General features: G+C 46.3%; 1 protein-coding gene across 1 annotated transcript in view; it reads left to right on the plus strand.

Annotated features, from left to right (window-relative positions):
• The window catches only part of LOC135900620 (2-aminomuconic semialdehyde dehydrogenase-like), a 30,036-nt gene that overhangs the window by 10,240 nt on the left and 2,750 nt on the right, over positions 1–17,046 (plus strand). The window contains exons 4-10 of the mRNA XM_065430082.2: positions 2,718–2,918; positions 6,158–6,369; positions 11,001–11,167; positions 11,846–11,916; positions 13,610–13,714; positions 14,711–14,882; positions 15,300–15,509. Of these exons, the coding sequence (XP_065286154.1) occupies positions 2,718–2,918; positions 6,158–6,369; positions 11,001–11,167; positions 11,846–11,916; positions 13,610–13,714; positions 14,711–14,882; positions 15,300–15,509 (1,138 nt within the window). The remainder of the gene's footprint in view (positions 1–2,717; positions 2,919–6,157; positions 6,370–11,000; positions 11,168–11,845; positions 11,917–13,609; positions 13,715–14,710; positions 14,883–15,299; positions 15,510–17,046) is intronic.

Consider the following 17,046-nt stretch of genomic DNA (forward strand, 5'->3'; position numbering starts at 1 on the left):
TTGTGGATCTTTGCAATACATTCCGGGGCATAAATCAGAACTTCGCTTCAGTAAGCATAGAATATCACTTTTTTTTGAAGTTTGGTTCCTTTAGAATGCGACGAAGCGCTTCTTCACTTATGAACAATAAACTACACCAGATCAGACGCCGTAAAAGTTCATTACATTACGGCAGGCCGGTGCGGCAAATTCAAGGCGACGTCGTCACCCGCGTTTCGCTTTGTGCGTCTACATGCTCTCTTGCCCAAGCCCACTATACTCTCACGGCGCAAAGGTGACTGCTCCGCAGTTGCCAGAAGCGTAGGTTGCTAATGCAGCCTAACGTGACGACATCCCTCTTAAATGGGGCTTTGTGGTGACACCGCGAATTGTAAGACTAAACGCGCGAGCATTCCCGACTCCGGCGGTATACGCGCGGTAAAGCATTTGCGGACGTCAAGGGCACAAAACAATGCGAGCTCCCAGTTTGTCTTTTCCCTTCTTTTTTTTTATTTCTTTGTTATCTGCCTTGCGTCAAGAAACAACAGGGCATCAATCGTCGCTTGTGCCTGTTGACATCTAACCATAGAACTTAACACGCTATATCAGTGTGCTTCGTTATCGAGCTGTGCGAATGTGTGACTGCGTTATCAAATCTGTGGGACCGACGAGCCAATGGCGGAAGAGCATACATAGAGTCGGTGACACAGAGAGGAAGTGAGAGAGAGAGAGAGAGAGAGAGAGAGAGAGAGGGTGAAGTAAGGACCTCTGGACTAGGCCCCGACCTCTAGGCGTTGTGTGCACCTTCCCCGATCGTTTTTATTTATTCTTATCGTCAGTAACAGCGAAAAGCGCCGCGGAACTCTTACGCAAGTCAAAGCAACGAGTGAATGGTCCAAAGAAGGTGCCCCTGTCTGACTATTACTCTGCTATTACCTCTTACTGGATGGCGGATAGCTAAGTTGGAACAGCGAAAGATTTCGAACAGCCCGGAAATTTTATTTCCTCACTGGGCTGTAGTCTTACCGTCAAGTTACCTTCTTGCTTCTTTATCAGCCTTCGTCCATGTTTACACGTGCTTTTTTTTTCTAAGTATGCATTGTTTCGTTACTATAGCATGCGGCCGTTGTGTAGTGAGAAAAGCAGCTTACCTCCAAGAGCATCGTCATCACCGTTGTTAAAAACCAATAAAGCGAGAAGCAAAATGAGCTTTTAGGACCATTGCCTTTCTTTAACTCCCTGTGGTGCACGATTTATCGGCTTGCGCCTTCATCCACGTAGCCAGCGGGGAACAGGGTAAGGCACGGCATGGTCGATCAAGGCTGAACACTGATCCCTTGCGCGCAGTATACTGTAAATTTATCGCTCTGAAGGGGCTGGTAAGTGACGGAGCTTCTGAACGCTCTCTTTAGAGCTACAAACCGTAATCCTTCAGCCTCTTGCTCACCTACCCACCTCCACTCTTACACAAAGCGCCCAACTACATTAAAGAAAGAACAGAATGTGCTGTATATTGCGGTGTTCTTTTTCTCTTTTTTCCTTTTTTTAACTACCCAATTGAGAATATATTAAGTGTCGTCGTCAGTATATCAGCGACGAATTGAAAATGCCAATCCAAATATGCGGCCTCATGTCTTGTCGCTTCCCAGCGTGGTAAAATGGTGGGAAACTTTTTCACTCGATGGTGTAAGGCGAAAGGCGAGAGTGCGGGCTTGCTACTGGACATATATCCTAAACTCCTTGCCGTTACGTAGAACACACCGGAAGCGAAACGCCTGCGTCATCAATGTCATGTCTCATTCTTCACCGACTGTACAGGATCGCGCTCGTTTAACGGAGTCTCTAGGTGACCCTCGCGGCGAAAGCTACAACGTTTAGCAATGACGTATAATTGGTGCTGCATAAACAATTACTGCCGGACTGGGAATTCAAAACACACTTGATACTTTCTAGCATTTGTCCCCTGGTCCTTTCTAGATAATACAGCAAAAAGTACAATTGCATTTGACCGTCTTGAACAAGAACGACGTAAGCGGGTTAGTTGGTTGGCTGAGTGACGCATCGTGTTTCCCAGCAGTAACAAAAAAAAGTCTGCGGAATAAATAGCGCAGACAGAAAAGACACTGGAGTTACAACTGAGGTTTACTGAAGTAAAAATTAAGCAAATCTCTGTTGTAACTGTAACGTGCTTCTTGTTTATCATGCCTGCCTGTTGAAGTATAATGGAGACTAACTGCTGGGCTTTGCACGATTTGTGAGGTTAACTAGAGCTAAGACAATAAACGCAAATAGAGAGCCGAAGCTCATGTTCATCTTTTCTTTTACATGTTTGTCTATTCAGCGCAGTCCTCATGAAAGCTTACGACGGAAATGGCGGAGCCTTCTGGTACCGCACTCAAAACTCTTAATCTGGACGACTCCAGCAACGTGTTGTGGAGCAAAATAAATGTTCCTCGCTTTCCCTTTCACCACCACTGAATAACTTAAACTTCAGTAAATATCAGTTGCAACTCCAGCCTCTTACCTGTCTCTCCCGCTTGGTAGCCTAACCTCAGATATATAACCTCAGTTGAAACTCCATCGTCCTTATTTTTTTTTTCCTGTCTCTTTTACTTGTCCCGTAAGCTTTCTTACCGCTTGAAAACGTGGTGTGCGAGTGAAGAGCGTTTGTTTTTGTTTTGGTCGTCCCTGTGCAAGTCTTTCCAGCTCTTTTCCCTCAACTCGCCCGGTGGACGCAGGTGGTCCATGAAGTCTCCAGCGGAGCGTTCCAAGTTCCTCATCCGTATCGCCGACCTGATTGAGAGCAGGATGGACGAGTTCGCGCAGGCCGAGTCACGGGACCAGGGCAAGCCCGTCTGGCTGGCGCGCACCGTTGACATCCCGCGCGCGGTGCACAACTTCCGACACTTCGCCACCACCGCACAGTGCGACCGGGAGATGTACGTTGTCAGCGTCGCCCGATTTTTCTCTTCCTCCTCTTTCAATCTCTAACGAGATGGAGGCAGAACCCATGTCACGATGACTGTCGACGGCAATGCGTTAGCATTGAATTACAGCGGCACAATGTATTGCCATCGCCGAAACGAGATATCTATATGAGACGTGTGCTGCAGCAGGACTCCTCTTTCGCGCTTCCCTAAGAGCACTCGGCACCACCTGGCGTCGCCGCCGCGAAGCCTGCGCGTGGCCTCCAAAATACACGGCGCGCTGGTGCGTGCGAACGCTTAGAAACATGTCATGTGGCAACGGGGCTTTTTCCTCGCGCTTCTTTCTGGGTACGCTTCGTCATCTAATTGTGCTGCCGAGAAGTCTGCGCGTGGCCTTCGAGACTAAAAGACGTAACATGCGTTAGCTTTGCTTTTATCTTGAATGCGCCACGGTCTTAACCATGGCAACTTATGAAACCAACCGGTTGAGATGAAGTCATCTTGGCTGGCCTAGCGTTAAAACAGTTGACGGAAAGAAAAGGGAAGAAGCGCATTTCAGTGGCAGCAGAGGTCTTGTGTCACTATGAAAATTTTCTGTGGCGTTGGGTTGTTGCAGCCGTCTCGATCATTTATTACCTGGGCATCTCCTGAACTTGGCTATGGCGTACTGGGCACCGCCACAATTAAGTGTTCCTTCACTTGACAGTGATCTACGAGCTCGTCTGCGTGGCATTGCTTTCCACTGACGGTACATCGGATCACCATATATGGTAGAAATCTGTGCCCCATGAAAGAATTATCTACACTACACCATTGTAAGCGTTCGCGTGTTGGTGGTGAGACTAGAATTTTTTTTACCTTCCCTAATAGATGCACCACTTCCGCTACCGTTAAGCGCATGCCTGGTGACCTGTGCTTTTGAATTGTTTTGTCTATACTACCTTACTTTAATTTGTTACGTTATTTACAGCGTGCGTGCCTTCTGGACGAAGTTACACGCGTACCAAAAACAAGCGCGCTAGACGATGTCGCGCCCCCCCCACACGCACTCCAAGCAATTAATTGATATTTTAAAGGCGCAAACCTGCGCGATTGCAAAGAGCCTGTTCGAACACATACAAAGTCCTCGTAGGGTTTGAGGTTAAGGAGGCAACCCTTTAAGAGACGGATATCTCCTTGAAAAAGAAGCATTTGGTATCAGAGCGGTGTGCCGTTCTTGTGATTTCGTTCACTCCATGCGAACCCAGTTCTACTGCACTTCACTATAAATGACCCCTTTTTCGCTTGCATTTCTCCACTGCAAGATGTCTCACCGGTTTTCTTTCCCATCTTTCAGCGATAACAGAAACTCAGAAAACGTGAATTAAACCAAGCCGCGATTCTGAGCAGACGTAAACAGCTCTTCACACCAGTTTCCTCGCACGCGCTTCAGTAAAACAGCTACAACTATATACTCCGTGTCGCCAACTTAGTGTAGTGCAGCGGGTCCTCTATATAGCAGTGGCTAGGTATCGTACGTGTCAGAAAATCAGAAACTATAGAGCTGGCTGCCTGTTTCAGAGGACGTAGAAAGGCTCGCCCATTTCGCGCTGCTAACGCTTCCGTTATGAATCTTCCATTCCGTCGGCGTCGCGCGGACGGATGGCTGACTATAATAGATGAGCCCTTCTTCCGTTTCTCTTTTCCGCCTGGCTGACGTGACCCCATAGCTTTCGCCGCACTGCACACAATTGGCGAGATGAAGTGAAGTATATGTAGCTTATACCATTCATTTAAGGTAGCGGCAACGAGCTCAGCGTGGCGGCCCTCGACACCTTGCAGACGGTTGCAACAATTGACTCCGAGTGAATGTGGTTCGTCGCGCTCAACCCAAGAGATCGAAGCTTGCGCATTACGAGCGAGAGCAAGAACGGGGCGGGGCCGCGATTATCCTACAAGCTGGTCGGTGAATAGACGCTTGCACTAGCTTCATAGAGCTGCTGTGTGGACATCACATTAATTTTCTTTTTCAGTAAGCTAGTTGGTGAACCCCCAGTGATATTATGCTAAAGGTTACGCTCTACGGAATAAATGAAACAAAATTCAGACTTGGCGATGAAGCTTACGTCTCGTTTTCTGTTTGTTTTATTGCGATAGGGACACTCTGGCCAATTTTCCGCTGTCGGCGTCGCCGTAAGGTTCCGGATAAATTCCAAGTGCGATAATATTGCGGCCGCGCGCCATATGCTATAGGTTCGAGGGAAAGCGTGCGAGAGTGAGCCGAGGATGATGGTGGCTTGATGCATGGCGTCTTCTCGCACATGCTATGGAAGTGTGATTTTTAAAGAGAAATGGAAGAGATAAGTGCAGTGCCGTAACTGTCTCTCACAGTAGGACACCTCAACAGCACTGCACGGGGAAAGGGGTGTGGGGAGAAAAATATGGAGATAGTGACCGGAAGTCCGCGCTCTGAGGTGTGTTGCTTCACAGGATTCCATCAATGCCGAAAATGCACGCTTGGTGATGGAACTGTGAGCATTGGGGAAGAGTAGGCACTGCAGGGTGGTGGATGGCAAGCCACATCGGCGGTAGGAGGCGTACAGAGCCTCCCTCTCGGTCCCGAAGGCCGGGCAGTGAAGCAGAAGGTGTTCCAGTGCACATGCTATGGAGGCTGGAGGGGGGTTGATGAGCGTGCGTCTCCTGCACTAGCCCGGCCGCGGCTGCGCAAGGCACGGTAGAGCGCGGTCTCGCGCGTCCTGTCTTTGAGGTAATCTGCGGTGAGTGCCAAGGCTATAGCCGAGTCGAGAATGACCTATAGTTCGCGTTGAAGCGAGAAGCAGCACAACGGGGCATTCGCTCGCCGCTGCTGCCGCTCTTTGTCGCACCGGCGTCGTGACAGCGAGTGTTAACACTCGCTGTCACGACGCTCTCGATGACTTCACTCGATGACCGCCAATGGGCGGTCATCAAGTGAGATCTGTTCATGTTTGCCCGTGCGCGTGTGACATAATTTAATTGGAAAGCAAATGTTTGCTGCAACTTATGTGGCCGATAAAACTACGAACCTAGCTTCGTGTAGTTGTCTAATACTTTACTAACGCTATTAGCACGTTGTCATTCGAGCGGAACTGTCGACTTTCTTTCCAATTTTTCTTTTTCCGTATTCTTTCTCGTGACAAGTGTAAGAGCACTTGACGTATGCCATTCTGGTCGACTGCGTTTGCACTGTGTTTTGGGCCATTTCGAGCGAGTCAACGCGCGTCGCGGCTTAGGGCGATCCCCCAGCAGACGTCCAACGTGCTGCACTACACGGTGCGCTCGGCTGTGGGCGTGGTGGCCGTGATCGTGCCGTGGAACCTCCCGCTGTACCTGCTCACCTTCAAGCTGGCGCCGGCCATGGTCTACGGAAACACGGTGGTAGCCAAGCCGAGCGAGCTCACCTCCGTCACCGCCTGGTTGCTCGCCAAAGTCTTCGTGGACGCCGGTGAGTCAGTCAGCTGTGAGATCCTGCCTACTGTACGATCCTTTAATTCGGCTCAAATATAGAAAGGCCATGAGTGCACTCGAAAGAAAAAAAAAGTAGTCAACGGAATACAGTCAAATCCCAATTTAACGAAGTCCGAAGGGCTCACGATTCCCCGACGCATAATTCATGGAGTCCAATGCGTTGCAAACCTCGAAGCAACGATACGAACTTAACGACTCGCCCACGAAGTTCTAGAGGGAGATGGAAGGGGGATGGTTACAATATGGTGGAATATGTGTATACCGGGTAGTACTTACAGTGACGAACGCCACTGACTGGTTAGAAAGGTTTGCCGCTCCCTTAAGAAACAGAACAGGCATTCAATGGACTCGCTGTCGACAAAAATTATTTTTTTCTTGAATAGATACGTTATTCATATGAGTGTCCTTTTATTTATCTTTCTTTTTTTTGGGGGGGGGGGGAAACGAAATTCTCGATTTAACTAAACAATTTTTGGATCCCGTCGACCTCGTAAATTGAGGTTTAATGCAGTTGGAGATTTCAATGCGTATAGCGTGGTCAAAACTCCGATTCCATGGTTGCACAAGTCTTACGTTAAACGCGCCGGTTATAAAAGCCTGTCGCAGAGCGTGGGGCTAAAGTCATTAACCCTATTTAGGCGGTGGCCGGCAACGCCGTTATGTGCAACCGGGGTCTTTCAATGCTTTAAAGCATTGAAAGGCGCTGATGCAACTTATTGCGTTGCCATGCGTGCTGCGATCGGCAGCGCGTGAATTGGGCGGCCGGTGTCTGTGGTCGCAAGCACTGGAACTCTACGGTGCGGCAATGAAAAAATGCATAATTCTTGCCTGCAGCCAGATTCGCCATCTGAAGAATAATGAACGTGAAACACTCGTCAGAGGGAATTTCAGTGAACGAGCACTCCCTGCACGCGCAAACGTTTTGCGGAGTGCTCATTAAACGGAAGAAACGCGACTTTCCGTCGGCTACGTATCCTTCACTCTCGAAACCGAATAGCCTCATACGTAGGTCGCTTTCTTTTTCTTTTTGATACGCGTTTTTACAGTGATATCTGTTGTGAGCTTTTCTGAACCGCCGCGGTAGCTTTGTGGCCATGGCGCTGCACTGCTAAGCGCGAAGCCACGGGTTCAATTCCGGCCTCGGCGACCGCATTCCGGTGGCGGCAAGCAAAGTGAAAAAACGCCATGTACATAAATCTTGGCGCGTGTTAAAGAACCCCAGGTGGTCAATATTAATCCAGTTTCCCCTATCTACAGTGCACCTCATAATATGGCGTGGTTCTGACACGTAAAACCCCAGAATTCAAATTTTGTTGTTTGTTTCCTTGCTTGCTTGGATGCGCGTGTCCAGTGTCGTCGTCTGTCGTAAAATGCTGAATACGTCTAAGTTCAAAAACGCGAGTGCTGTGCCTATACGTGTGCGCGTTTAGGCATCAAAAACAATAAACCCAGAAATGTATCCCTACGTACGTGCCGCACACGACTTACGGCGCAAGCGCAAGGAAACAAGATAGGGAAACCTGTGCAGATCTCTCTCTCTCTCTCTCTCTCCTTCTTCTTTTTTTTTCTTTAAAGGGACACTAAATGTTACCAGAAAGTCAAATTAAAGTGATAAAGCAATGCTCTAGAACGTCTAAGGCGTCAATATAATCGCGAACAGAGCTTTAGTAACCGAAAAATTGAGGTAAATGCACGACACGATTTGAGACCCCCCACCGACATTCCGGTACTAGCCCGATGACGAAAGCTCTCCTCATCACAATTTACGTCACTAGTACTCAACTACTCTTATTAAAAAGATCATTTCATTAGATTATAAGACGGAAGAAAATGCTACTTGTCTACTTCTATTCGAATCTAAGAAAAAAATAACATTTTGACGTTACCCTTGAGTAGTATGGGTGATCGAAAGGTTTCGTTTTCATTCGACTCTGCGCGCTCGACTTTGCCCCGCGCGCGCTTTGGAGTTTCAGTTGTTTCTTTATCGCGTCGTGCTGCGGTGGTCCTGCTGGCTCGCGAAACTTGCATTTGGAACAAGCAGCGAGAATGCCACGTCCATGTGACGTCGTGGGATGCGCGAACGGTCCGCGGAACTCTCTGTATGGTCCGACGTACGACTTTAGAAAAGTCAATGCACCTTTGTCGTCAAATGTTTATAACAGCATTAAACTCACAAAGTTCCCGCATTGAAAATCTAAAGCACGACTTTGGAAATGTCAATGCACGTTTCGCGTCAAAAGGTTATGAGAACTTTATACCCATAAAGTTTCAGAATTGAAATCCGAGCGCTCCGTAGATTCCGCGGCCTCCGCGAGATGCCGTGACGAGCCCACTCGGTATCAAAACGCCCTTGAAACTTTGTGTTCGGTGGGGTGCCTTGCATTAATATATGCGACTCCCGATGCATGGGCGTTGCCGCGAAATCTAGTCCGATTTCGCAATGTTCGCGCTAAAATGTCTTTTCGAGCGTGAAAAGGACATTCTAGACAAAAGCGAGCATGATTTCCGGCGCCGGGAATTGTTTTGGTCGGCGGCGCATGACAGCACGAAAAAATTTCGGGAGGGGGGCAGGGGGGCTGAAGCCCCCCCCCCCCTCCCCCCCGCCCCTGGCTACGCCCCTGGGGGGACTACCTACCGAACCGCTATGAGTGTCCAAACCACGGTCCAAACGTCGTGATTTTCTGTTCCCACGTGACCAACTTGTAATGTAAAGTCACGACAAGCATCACCTAATAAACTGGGTGTGGGAAGTCTGTATATAAAATTATTTAGGACGCTGTGAGGCTTCTCGAAATCATTTTTTCCCCTAGAGTTTGAAGAACGCTCAAGCTTTCCCGTAAGAGGAATCTTAAGCTCGGGCCCAACTCCTACGCGGCCTATTCAAGTACATGTAAAACGCAAAAATGTTTTTCTAAAGAGATAATCCCATGACCGGTTTTAATGGAATTTGTTGCATTTGAGAGAGAAAGTTAAACTCTAGTGACTCTTGGAAGCGAAATTTCGATTTAGGGCATGAATCTTGTTTAAAATAAATTTTAGAATGCGCGAGTTTGAAAAAAAATAGAAGAACGAAGTTTACAAATTCATAGCTCTGCATCAAGAACAGATATCGCGGTTCTGTAAACGGCACCCATTAGATCAGTGAAAGCGGACAAATTCAATGTCATCTTATATCTTAGGTGAATTTGTTACATTATATATAATGGTTCTGCAAAAGCTGTATTTCCATATTACTATTTTTTTTTAGTTTCATGTATAAGATATCAATTTTGTCCCTTTTGAATTTATTGTTAGATGCAATTCACAGAATTGTGATATCATTTTTCATTGCTGAGTTAGTGTTGTAAACTTGATAGTTTCGTTTTCAGAAAAATTTGATTTTTGCCAATTTTTACTAAAATACTGACGACCTAAATCAAAAATTCAAAACCAACAGTCACTAGATTTTAAGCTTTTCTTTCAAATGCAACAAACCTCGCCAAGTTTGAGGCAGTGGTTGCCGAGAAAAACGAATCCTCCTTTTAAATGTATTCAGATAAGACCACCCGAGCTAAAGCTTCCTCTTAAAGAGTGGAAGGCGATAGCATAAAAAATATCCAACTGCTTCTCACGCTTCCTGGCAACTGCAGATCTAACCTTAATGCTGACCGGGAAACGCTGGCGGCGAACGCTATACACGAATGCGAGCTTTCTGGTACTAACGCGGCCTCTTGCGTGGGCCGATCCCGGAGGTAGTGCACAGCCGCGCCAAAAAATATTACATCATTTTCCTGTTTCTGTTGTTGTATCGCACTTTTAATATTTCAGTCTGAGATTTAAGGTAAAAGCCACACACTGTCGGTGTTTTGTTTCATCGCATTTGTTAGTGGGCTGTCATTTCTCAAAATTCTGAGGAATAAGTGTGTCAAGAATGTAAGACAAGGTATAAGTAGCATTAGTTATAGAATGGTGTGGCAATAAAACCCGCATATACCGCATGTCATATAGCAATTGCGAGGCATATACATATACCTAAACATATACAAGAATTTTCGCTCACGGGGACACCGGTGCCGGACTCCAACATCGAATTTCCTGCGACACGATGCCCTAAACGCTGTTGCGTTAAAATCCGAGGGCATCTAAAAACGTCTTACGAGTTGTGAATGCGAAAGCCTTAATGTCCAATTGAACTCCCCTGAGCGGTCCTCCGCGGTATGAACTCCTCGCGGGCAGACGAGCGCGTTGAGACGCTTGGCCGTTTAGCCCAGTGGGTAAGACATTCGGCTCCTGAACGTGGGTCGTAGGTTCAAAACTCACTACCGCCAACGTTTCTCCTTTCGAATTATGTTTTTATACACTAATTTTTTATAGCGATTACCGATGCGAAGCTAGAACGCAGGCGACAGCTTGTGCGCACAAGGAACGCAGGCTTCCGAGAGCGACGTGAGGTGTTCCCTTTCGCCCGCTCTGCTTCGTCTAGGCGCGCACGTGACGTGACGTCACAGCCAATGGGAATTTAGGCGCTGTTTCGCTTCTACAGACGTCGGCTTTCTAGCTCAATGGGCCATTTGACGCTTTCACATCAATACCATCTAACAAGCCGCAATGATGGCTCCTGGTGCGCAGGTCTTCCTCCAGGCGTGGTGAACTTTGTATTCGGCTTCGGCCAGATCGTGGGCGACGCACTGGTGCGCCACCCAAACACCAAGGCCATCTCGTTTACCGGCAGCACCAAGACGGGCACCACCATAGCCCAGATGGCTGCGCCGCACGCCAAGAAGCTCTCTCTGGAGGTTCGAACACATGGATGTCTCTCTCTCTTCACTTGTATACTCTGTGCACTTCTCCCCTTCTCACAAAGATGTGAAGCCGGAGCGAAAGCTACAGGCAGCGTCAGCGAATCAGGAGTGGGCTCGTGCGTATGTACGGCATCATCTTTTGTCACGAGAAACAACTCATTAATATTCTTAGTCAACCTCCCTCTATAGGAAATAAAATCGGAAGATATGATGCCTGCTGACAGATGCATCTCGTCAAAGAACCCCATGTAATCGAAATTTCTGGAGTCCCCCCAACTACGGCGTGCCTCATGATCATATCATGGTTTTAGCATGTGAAACCCCATTATTAAATATTTTTTTTCCACAGATGCATCTGTTAATGAAAGATTCATCTGCTTATCTCCGTTTTAAATTTGTTCAGCTATGAATGCTTGAACACCAATGAGCTGTTTCTGCATAGGAGTGGAGCTCTTACACGGTGTTCGTGTCTACCATTAGTGTTATACCATTGTTTGCTCAGCCTCGAGCCCAGACTGGAGCACTATAGCACGCCCAGGTTATGTTCCACTCTAGAGTGCCACATCACTTTGAAAGGGAGCGTTGAAAGGGAGCGTGCCAACAAGAGAAGTGCTTATCGTATAGGATGGCTAAGTGGGCTGAATTGCACTCTCCCATGTTCCTTCTATGCAGATGGGCGGCAAAAACGCAGCCATCGTGTTCGAAGATGCTGACCTCAAGAAGTGCATCGCCACGCTCATAAAGTGAGCACACCTTTCTCTATGCTAATTAAATGTGCAAAAGCAGTGGGGTCTATGGACAAGCACTGCGTGTTCCGGTCCAGTGCGAAAAGAAAGACAGAAATGTACCGCATAGCACACAGTGAAACGGCTGATCTGTGCAGAGCAGAATGATCTCATTTAGAGGCGTCTGACTTTGCACAATGGAGTTTGAGAGATGCACCCTTTTGAGCTGCAACTTCCACTTAAGAGCAGGCATTAGCTTCAGGCTGTCCCAGTGATACCCTTTGACTAACTCCGTGACCAGCAAGTTTACATGAGCCTAACGAATGCGGTTGTAGTCGGCTTGCCAAGATAAACTTCACAAGTTGAGCTTATGTAATGGCCAGCAGGTCAGAATGATCGAGCAGAATAAATTATGGGGCTAGATGGTATGTATCATTGCAGCGCAAAGGAGTGCATGCTGTTGAAGAACACAAGAGGAGTGCCAAATCTAACTCAAGGTGTCCGTGCTTTGGTATATATTTGGCCTCATAATCATGAGCAACTGTTTGCTTAGTGGCTTGAAGGTCATAATGGGCTGCTGACTAAAATGCTAGTGGGTGAATAACTTTATCAGAGAGAGGCTGATCCCAAGGCCGATTTGCTGCCGGTTACCATCGTGCCACACTGTTTTCCATAACACCTAACGAAGAAGAGGTAAGCTTCTTAGATCCACACAGCATAGAACCTCGTCCCTTTCCATTCTTCCTTGTTTGCAGTAAGAAACCATAATTTATGATCTACTGAGCAGCATAGACATGGTTGAAGAACCCATGCTTCCATTTTTTGGTGTCATCTCGTAGTTATGTAGCTTCATGAGGAAACCTTAGCACGCTGACGACAACTTACATCATGAACACAGTGTTGTGAATAAACATACCTGCCAAACTGTGCGCTTTAATATTGACAAAAATAAAACAAACACACAAAACAATGGTTGACGGTGCTGATGGCACGCATTTCTTTTTTAAGCTTGCTTTTAGCACATGCCCTTAGTGAGACCCGAAACACAGCACACAAGCAGCAGCAAACATGGAACAGCAGAGAATGGACACGCCACACAATTTTTTTAGATGGCAGTTACTTTTTCAGCGATTTCGTTCTTGCTAATTTCGCCTGCTTCAGGAACTTGTTTATATAAACTTGCTTGAAGCAAAAGCACCTCTGGTGTCCTTTCACCAGGAGACTGACGAGCGAAATTTTTTTATGAACGGATTTTTTTGTAAAATTTGACATAAGGTCAATAAAATTGCAGGACCCCAAAGTCATAAGCTTTACAGAGAATTCCGGACAGTTTGCAGGTATGCATAAATGTAGTGCAATGCTCGTACATTTTCGGCATGCACATTTAACACAGCTTCGTTGCTTGTGTACAGGCTCCTTGGGAAAAACGTAAAAGTTTCTTGAGTTGTAAATTAAAGTGTGGTGTTTAACGTCCCGCAACACATGGGCTATGAGATGTACCATGTTTGAGGAGACTTCTGATAAATTCCTAGAAATTGGAGTTTCTGAATGTGCACATTAGGATTGCAATTGCTGCGGCCATGGAATCAAACCCTCAACCTCAGTAACAGAATGTCACAGACACTGAGCCGCCATAGTGAGTCACAGATGTTGAATGGTGTTTGACGTACCACCATAGGCATGCAGCACATTTTCTCTTCAACTTATACAGGGCCAGTTTCCTGAACCAGGGCGAAATATGCCTCTGTACAAGCCGGATCTACGTCCACAAGAAAATTTACCAGAAGTTCACGGAGATGTTTGTTCAAGAAGCAAGGTAAAATTTCCAACTTTAGTACAAAGCAATATCAGTTACGAAAACAGTTGGGGCCAGAATTTTTTGTTTGTGGGCTATTGTTCTGCAAGAAACTAAAGCTTGCATTCTAGTACAGCATCGGGCTCTACATGTTCTACATACATAAGAACTGCTTCACGATTTGCCTTCGATAAACAGGAAATTAAATTAGACATTCTTTTATGGCTCATACAAGCCAGAAAAGAGACATATTTTGAGCATAAGAATTAGTTTGCTTGATGCCATGTGCACGGTACTCGCATCGCATGTGCTAATTTAGCATCACTCTGTCAAGGTGTGTAACCGTGTGTCCCTTCCTGACTGCCATTATGCTGATGCTTTAGTAGGCTCTGGCAGCAATTCAACAATCTTAATCATCAAAAGTCACCAGTGCCATATGCAACTCCTAATATATACGTCATGGCACTATGAAGCACTCTGCTATGCTAAGGAAAACACAGGGAATGCGGGAGATAGAAATTAAAGACGATGAGCAAAACGTGAACAAGGTAAATGCAGGAACCAACGTTTCAACAAGTGGACTTGTCTTCGACAAGTCCACTTGTTGAAACGTTGGCTCCTGCATTCACCTTGTTCACGTTTTGCTCATCGTCTGCTATACTAAATATTTTTTCCTCAATGACAAGCATCCTTCACAGTTCCCAGCAGAGGCCAATGCTGCATGTAGGCACACAAAACTTGCAGCTTACTTTCAGACACACCGAAGAAAGATAAGCCAGGTTCGAATTTAATTTTGCGGTAATTTTGCCAGAACCAAGGCTCAGAACTCGCCGACGTAAAAGGTGGATGGTGATGCTAGCTTCAAGTTCCCTAGCAGCACTCTGTGACGTCACCGGTGCCACAGTTTGTGCTCCAGAGGAGTCTGTAAACAACAGTTTGAACCCGTATATCTAATTTTCTCCCCTCTGCTTAGAACAATTTAGCCATTCCCTGCCATGCCCGTGCCTTTTATTGCAGGAAGCTTAAAGTGGGTCCACCGCAGAGCGAGTCTGTCTTCATGGGTGCACTGGTTAGCAAGGAGCACCTGGAGAAGGTCAAATTCTATATCAAGCTCGCCATGGAGGACGGTGGCAAAGTGCTCTGCGGCGGCCTCAGGGAGGAGCCAGAGTTGCCCAAGGAGAACAAGAACGTGAGTGATAAGGAGAGTGTTAATGCGGATCAGTTAGAGTTAAGAATACCATGTCACTTAACAGCACGATCCGTATTCCATTCGCGTTGCATATAATTTGGTCCTGCATTCAAGTGGGTTAAACAAAGACAATCCACGCATGAAAAAACCTAAAACACAAACAGTAAATGCTCCGGGCACAAACAACTAGTGCCTTCCATCGTAGGAAAAACAAGCTAGTGGTCACTGCTACGATGGGGCACATGCTTGACAGCATTATGTGCCTCGTGTTTTGATCTGGTTGCTGCTGTTTGAATGTATGAAGGTTACTGCTGTAACCACACGGCATCAAGCTGTACGAGAGCACTTGTGTAATAGAAGTGTTTATGTGGAGGTGCAACATACCACAGAACCACATTCTGACATGCAACACTGCAGGGCTACTTTCTGCTGCCCACTGTCATTACCGACCTGCCACACACATCGCGCTGCATCCAAGAGGAGATCTTCGGGCCTGTCACCTGCCTGGCGCCTTTCGATACTGACCTCGAGGTCATCGAGAAAGTCAACGGAGTCCCGTACGGACTTTGCGCCAGCATCTGGTCCAAGGATGTCTGCCGCATACACAAGATGGCTCAGCGTCTTGAGGTATTACCAGCAGACCATCATGGGTCAACGAGCACAGCATAGTTGCAGCAAGGCAGTGCCAAATGCCAAGAAGCAACCACCTAATCTCATTTATGGCACATAGTCTCAAGTCTTAGAGAAGTACTGACACAAAAATTTTGTGTTATATATATCTATACATTATATATAAAAGCCTTGTTCATTCACTGCAAGGGAATTTAGCAGCCTTGATTCCATTAGGCAGCATATGAGGGTTTATTAGCCACTTGCTGCCCTCATAAGTTCATGTGTTATGTGACGGCATCAGGCAAAAAAAAAAGAGGATGTTCCACATCCGCCTGCCAAAGCTGTGAGTGGCTAACACTCCCAGGGCTTAATCTAGTACACATAAATACCCGAGGTAGTGGATGGATTGATGACCATTACTGAAGCACAGCTGGTAGTGCATCGCACACATAATGTGAAGGTTGTGGGTTCAGTCCCCACTGAGGGCAAGTTATCTTTCCATTGCTTTCACTTCCCTTTTCCATTATTTTTTGCTTTTTCAATTTCAACCACAGCCACTTACTCCTATGCTTCCCTTGGCTTCATTGCCTGCTGGTTTTATATGGTCGTAATACATATACACAGGGTGTTTAACGTAACTTAAACCAAACCTTAAAAATATGGAAATGCATCGTAGCTGGACCAAAACAAGGTATTGCTGTTTGTTGTCACTTGGAGATACTCAGATTATTTTTGGCATCCCACCTAATTACATAATTAGTCTTAATCAACTTATCAATTATTATAATTAGATGAAAAGTGTCAATGAGAAAAATTGTAGAGCAATATGAAAAACTCCTGCTACAGCTTTCTGTTACTTAATATGTGCTACACGAAAGCGTGTTTCAGAGCGTGAAAGAAGCCTGCGAATACACGCACTTTGCGAGGCACTTTGCGTGTATCCGTGCGCTTCCTCCACACTCGAATTATGTAGCATGCATTGACCAACAGAAAGCTGTATCGGGAGTTTTTCATGTTGCTCTACAATTTTCTAATTGACACTTTTCGTCTAATTATAATAATTGATAAGTTTACTAATTAATTAAGACTAATTATGCAGTTAAACTGCATGCAAAAAGTAATCTGAGAATCTCCAAGCGATAACAAACAGAAATACCTTGTTTTTGTCAATCTATATAGCAGTTGCATATATTTAAAGTTTGGCTAAGTTAAGCGAAACACACGATATTCTGGCATGGTGCCAGACTTCCTAGGCCACACTGCAAACCATTAACTACATTCTTTTATTTATGATCATTAAAGGCGTTCACCATAAGCTGTGCATCTTCATGGTGTCGGACATGTTGACCAGAAACCGGAGGTAGTGGTCATGTGGTATAACAAACAACTGACACATGCATCTGTCAGCTTGGTACAGTGGTCAGAAGCCACTAAAGTGAGGCACGCACTACATTGGCCATTGCTCCCTCTTTATTTGCTTTACTTCTCTACATCTGATAGATGATAAGCTTGGCTTCTGCTGTCGCTTTTCTTTGAATGCACGGCGCCCTTT

This window comes from Dermacentor albipictus, chromosome 3 (assembly GCF_038994185.2).
Source record: "Dermacentor albipictus isolate Rhodes 1998 colony chromosome 3, USDA_Dalb.pri_finalv2, whole genome shotgun sequence".
Lineage (NCBI taxonomy): Eukaryota > Metazoa > Arthropoda > Arachnida > Ixodida > Ixodidae > Dermacentor > Dermacentor albipictus.